General features: G+C 45.8%; 1 protein-coding gene across 1 annotated transcript in view; it reads left to right on the forward strand.

Moving 5' to 3' along the window:
• LOC125016336 (tetratricopeptide repeat protein 24) overlaps nt 1–1,896 on the forward strand; it is a gene marked incomplete at its 3' end in the record, with an annotated part of 6,087 nt that extends 4,191 nt beyond the window's left edge. Inside the window, exons 6-7 of the mRNA XM_047598775.1 lie at nt 1,506–1,627; nt 1,756–1,896. Coding sequence (XP_047454731.1) covers nt 1,506–1,627; nt 1,756–1,896 — 263 coding nt within the window. The remainder of the gene's footprint in view (nt 1–1,505; nt 1,628–1,755) is intronic.
• Between the last annotated feature and the right edge of the window lie 5,207 nt (nt 1,897–7,103).

The following is a 7,103-nucleotide window of genomic DNA, read 5'->3' on the forward strand; positions in this document are numbered from 1 at the left end:
ACGGGCCCCACATTTATCCTGCAGCAGGACAAAGAGCCCAAACATCCAGACAAGGTCATTAAGAACTATCTTCAGAGGAAACAAGAACGAGTCCTGGAAGTGATGGTGATGACTGGGAGTGCGTTCATGTTGACCTCCAGAGACTAGAGCAAAGTCAGCTGAAAGGTCAGAACAAGATCTGGAATACGCTGCTGGGATCATAAGTTGCCCGAAGGAGGAGATAGAGGAGGATGTTCAGACAATAGAACCCAAAGAGAATGTAGAGGACGAGGAGCAGACAAGCTAGAGGGACAAGCCCCTACAGCATAAACCAACATCAGGTAGAAGAAGTGTCTGATATGAAGAAAACCTACTAAGGGCTGGAAAAGACTGGACTGACAGACGGCACAGAGGCACTGAACATGTGAACATGGCAGCACAAGAACAAGCCCTGAGAACAAGAGCCAACGAGGCCGAGATCCTCCAGAGAACCAAGGTTCAGACTGGACAAAGACCCTGAGACAGTCCAGAGTATCAGCAGAGTCAGGGACGACTCAGAGGCTGGAACAGCCGATACCAGGGGCACCAACCTTTTTCACACTGAGAATAATCAATCAATAATCAATGATATTCATCCATGTAAAGACACTGATCATGTTAACGATTTCTCGCAATAATCATCAACAATGATTTAACAATGTAGGAAACAGATCAACAATTTATTTCTATAAATCTCTGCAAGTATTTACATTTTCAAATGGTCACTTCTACAACATTTTCCAACGGGACAGAGTGGAGGACAAAGAGTGGAGGACAAAGAGTGGAGGACAAAGAGTGGAGGACAAAGAGTGGAGGAAGGTGGTGCTGATACCAGCTGATACCAGCTGGTATCAGCTGGTATCAGCTGGTATCAGCACCAGAGAGAAGGAACATGAAAAGGCTGAGAAGCACCAAGAGTTAAAGTAGCAGCTGGAGCTGATGTGGAAGGTTAAGGCAGCGTGGAGGTAGGAGGTCTGGTCCCAGTGCCCCCCCTAACTGGTCCCAGTGACCCCCAAACTGGTCCCAGTGACCCCTCAAACTGGTCCCAGTGACCCCCCCGAACTGGTCCCAGTGACCCCTCAAAACTAGTCCCAGTGCCCCCCCAAACTGGTCCCAGTGCCCCCCCTAACTGGTCCCAGTGCCCCTCAAACTGGTCCCAGTGACCCCTCAAAACTAGTCCCAGTGCCCCCCCAAACTGGTCCCAGTGCCCCCCCTAACTGGTCCCAGTGCCCCTCAAACTGGTCCCAGTGACCCCCCTAACTGTTCCCAGTGACCCCCCTAACTGGTCCCAGTGACCCCCAAACTGGTCCCAGTGACCCCCAAACTGGTCCCAGTGACCCCCCAAACTGGTCCCAGTGACCCCCTAACTGGTCCCAGTGCCCCCTCAAACTGGTCCCAGTGACCCCCCTAACTGGTCCCAGTGACCCCCAAACTGGTCCCAGTGCAGCCTCTGTGTGTTTACTGTATGTGTGTATATGTGTGTCCAGGTGAGTACCTGGCCCAGGTTCAGGTGTGTGAGCTGTTGGCTGAGATTTACCTGAAGCAGAGAAAGCAGCAGAAAGCTGTTCAGCTCTACAAGCAGGCTCTAAGCTCCCTGGCCCACTGCCAGGTAACCACGGCAACGGCAACAACAACAACAACCACAACAACAATAACAACAATAACAACATCAACAACAACAACAACAATAACAACAATAACACTGACCAGTCACCTGATAGTGTTGTTTTCTTTTAGGACAGTGATGATGTTCAGGATCGACTGGTGGAACGACTCACAGCTGCTCTGCGCCTGACAGTGACTACACAACACCACTACACAACACAACACCTCTACACTACACCACTACACCACTACACTACACAACACCACTACACAACACAACACCTCTACACAACACCACTACACCACTACACTACACTACTACACTACACAACACCACTACACAACACAACACCACTACACAACACCACTACACTACACAACACCTCTACACTACACAACACCACTACACCACTACACTACACCACTACACTACAACACAACACCACTACACTACACAACACCACTACACAACACCACTACACCACTACACTACACAACACCACTACACAACACCACTACACTACACCACTACACCACTACACAACACAACACCACTACACAACACCACTACACAACATCACTACACTACACCACTACACTACACAACACTACACTACACCATACACTACACCACTACACTTACACACTACACAACACCACTACACTACACTATCACTCACTACACAACACCACTACACCACTACACTACACCACTACACAACACAACACCACTACACAACACCACTACACAACATCACTACACTACACCACTACACTACACCACTACACAACACCACTACACAACACTACTACACTACACCACTACACAACACCACTACACAACACAACACCACTACACAACACCACAACACCACTACACAACACAACACCACTACACCACTACACAACACCACTACACTACACCACTACACAACACCACTACACCACTACACAACACCACTACACTACACTACACTACTACACCTCTACACCACTACACTACACCACTACACAACACAACATCACTACACAACACCACAACACCACTACAGTACACCACTACACAACATCACTACACAACACCACACCACTACACAACACCACAACACCACTACAGTACACCACTACACAACACCACTACACTACACACTACCACACATACACCACTACACAACCCACTACACTACACCACTACACAAACCACTACACACACTACTACATACACCACTAACACTACCAACACACACACTACACAACACCTACTACACACACACCACATACACCACAACACCACTACACAACACCACACTAACCACTACACTACACCACAACACCACTACATACACCTATACAACACCACACTACACTCACCACTACTAAACACCACTAACAACAACAATCACAACACCACTACACTACACCTACACTACACCACTACACAACACCACTACACTACACCACTACACTACACCACAACACCTCATCTACACTATACTTCACACTACACAACACCTACACACACACACACACACCATCACACTACACCACTAACACACCACTACACACCACTACACTACACTCACCACACACAACACACTACCACTACACATACACCACTCACAACCTACACTACACTACACTACACCACTACACCACTACACAACACAACACCACTACACAACACCACAACACTAATACATTACACCACTACACAACACCACACCACTACACAACACCACAACACCACTACACTACACCACAACACCACTACACAACACTACTACACTACACCACTACACAACACCACTACACTACACAACACCACACCACTACACAACACCACTACACAACACTACTACACTACATACACTTCACTACACAACACATACACTCCACTACACAACACACAACTACACTACATACACACTACACACAACATCCACTACACTACACCTACACTACACCTACTACAACATCCTACAACACCACTACATACTACCACTACACACAACCACTACACTACACTACACCTACTACAACACACAAACTCACTACATCACTACCACCTAACACCTACTACACTCACAACCACTACACTACACAACACACTACTACTACAACACTCACTACACACCTACTACACACACACACACATCACACCACTACACAACACAACACCACTACACCACTACACTACACCACTACACTACACAACACCACTACACATCAACACACTACACTAACCACACTACACTACCCACACACACTCACTAACACAACACCACACCACTACACAACACCACTACACTACACCACTACACAACACCACTACACTACACACACACAACACAACACCACTACACAACCACTACGTACCACTACAACACCACTACACACACACTCACTACATCAACACTCACAACTACACTACACCACTACACTCATACTACAACACCATACTACACAAACCACACTACCACTACACACACACTACACAAACACTACACTAATCACTACATACCCTACTACAAACCACACTAACACTACATACACAACCACTACACAAACACCACTACACTACACTACACTCACTACACCTACACACTAACACATACACACACATACACTACACTACCACTACCAACCTCACTACACACACACAACACCTACACACTACACTACTACCACTACACAACATCACTACACAACCACTCACAACAATCACACACACAACACACTAACACTACACTAACACTACCTACAACCACCACTACACTAACACCACTACACAACTCACACACTACACAACACCACTACACACACTACACCACTACACAACACCCACTACAACCTACACTCACACATACAACACCACTAACACCACTACTACAACACACAACTACCACTCACAACACCACTACACTACACTACACTACACCACTACACACACACACCACTACACAACACCACACACACACATACACTACACCACAAACCACTACATCAACACCACTACACACACACCACTACACACACCATACACACTACACTACACCACAAACAACCATTCTACACAACACACTATCACACACCACTACACACTAACTACACCTCACTAACACCAACACCACAACACACCTACATACCTACTACTACAAACACTACACAACATACAAACATACACTACACTACACAACACTACTAAAACACACCAACACACTACACCACTCACTAACACCACTACACTAACACCACAAACACTACAGTACACCACTAACACTACACACTACACCACACTACACAACACCACACTAAACACACAACACTCACTACACCTAACACCACTACACAACACCACTACACAACACTACTACACTACACCACTACACCACTACACAACACAACACCACTACACAACACCACTACACAACACCACAACACCACAACACCACTACACAACACCACAACACCACTACACAACACCACAACACCACTACAGTACACCACTACACTACACCACTACACAACACCACTACACAAAACCACTACACTACACCACTACACAACACCACACCACCACTAACAACACTAACACACCACACTACTACAACTCACACACTACAACCAACTCATACACACTACACAACACCACAACACCACTACACTACACCACTACACTACACCACTACACAACACCACTACACAACACTACACCACTACACAACACCACTACACAACACCACTACACTACACCACTACACAACACCACTACACAACACACTACACAACACCACTACACAACACCACTACACTACACCACTAACACAACACCACTACACCACTACAAAACACCACTACACTACACAACACCACTACACAACACCACTACACAACACCACTACATAACACCACTACACAACACCACTACACTACACTACACTACAACACCTACACACTACACTACACTACCTACACTACACTAACTACCTCACTAACAACACTACACATCACTACACTACACTACACATACACAACACTAACCACATACACTAACCTCATACACACATCACTACACTACTCACTACCACATAACCACTACCTTAACAACCTTACCACTACACCACTACACTACACACTACCCACTACACAAACACTACTAACACACTACACCACTAACACTCACACACCACTACACTACACCACTACACAACACAACACCACTACACAACACTACATACACCACTACACAACACCACTACACTACACCACTACACTACACAACACCACACAACTAACACCACTACACACACTACTAACACCACTAACACACTACACACTACACACAACCACTACTACAACAAACTAACCACTCACTACAACACCACTACACTACACTACAACACACCTACACACTACACACTACCCACTAACACAACACTACACACCACACCACTACACTACACCACTACACACACTACACTACACCTACACTACACACAACTACAACACAACACACTACCAACACACACCACTACTACACCATACACACACACCTACACTACACACTACACAAACACCACTACACACACTACCTCACACACACTACACTACACCACTACACTACACCACTACACAACACCACTACACTACACTACGCCTCTACACAACACCTCTACACCTCTACACCACTACACTACACCACTACACTACACAACACCTCTACACTACACCACTACACAACACCACTACACTACACTACACTACACCACTACACTACACAACACCACTACACAACACCACTACACTACACCACTACACTACACTACAACACTACACCACTACACCACTACCACTAACTACACACAGCTAAACACACAACACACTACACTACACTACATCACTACCTAACACACTACTACACTACACCTTACACCATACATACACCCACTACACTACACTACACACATACCCTACACACACACTACAACACACACACTAACATAACACCTACACTACACCATACACAACACCACTACACTACACTACACACACTCACACTAAACACTCACTAACACTACATACACTAACCACTACACAACACCATAACACTAACACACCACACCACTACACACCACTAACACAAACACACCACACTACACTAACCCTACACCTACTACACTACACCACTACACTACACACTACACAACAACACACTACACACACAACACACACTACACTAACACTACACAACACCACTACACACACCACTACAACAAACACTCACACACTACACTACACCACTACACAACACACCACTACACTACTACCACTACACACACACACTACACCTACTACACAACACCACACACACTACACTACCAACATACACTAACACCACTACACTACACCCTACACACCACTACACTACACAACACCACTACGCTACACTACACCACTACACTACACTACGCCTCTACACA

This window comes from Mugil cephalus, chromosome 11, assembly GCF_022458985.1.
Source record: "Mugil cephalus isolate CIBA_MC_2020 chromosome 11, CIBA_Mcephalus_1.1, whole genome shotgun sequence".
Classification (NCBI taxonomy): Eukaryota; Metazoa; Chordata; class Actinopteri; order Mugiliformes; family Mugilidae; genus Mugil; species Mugil cephalus.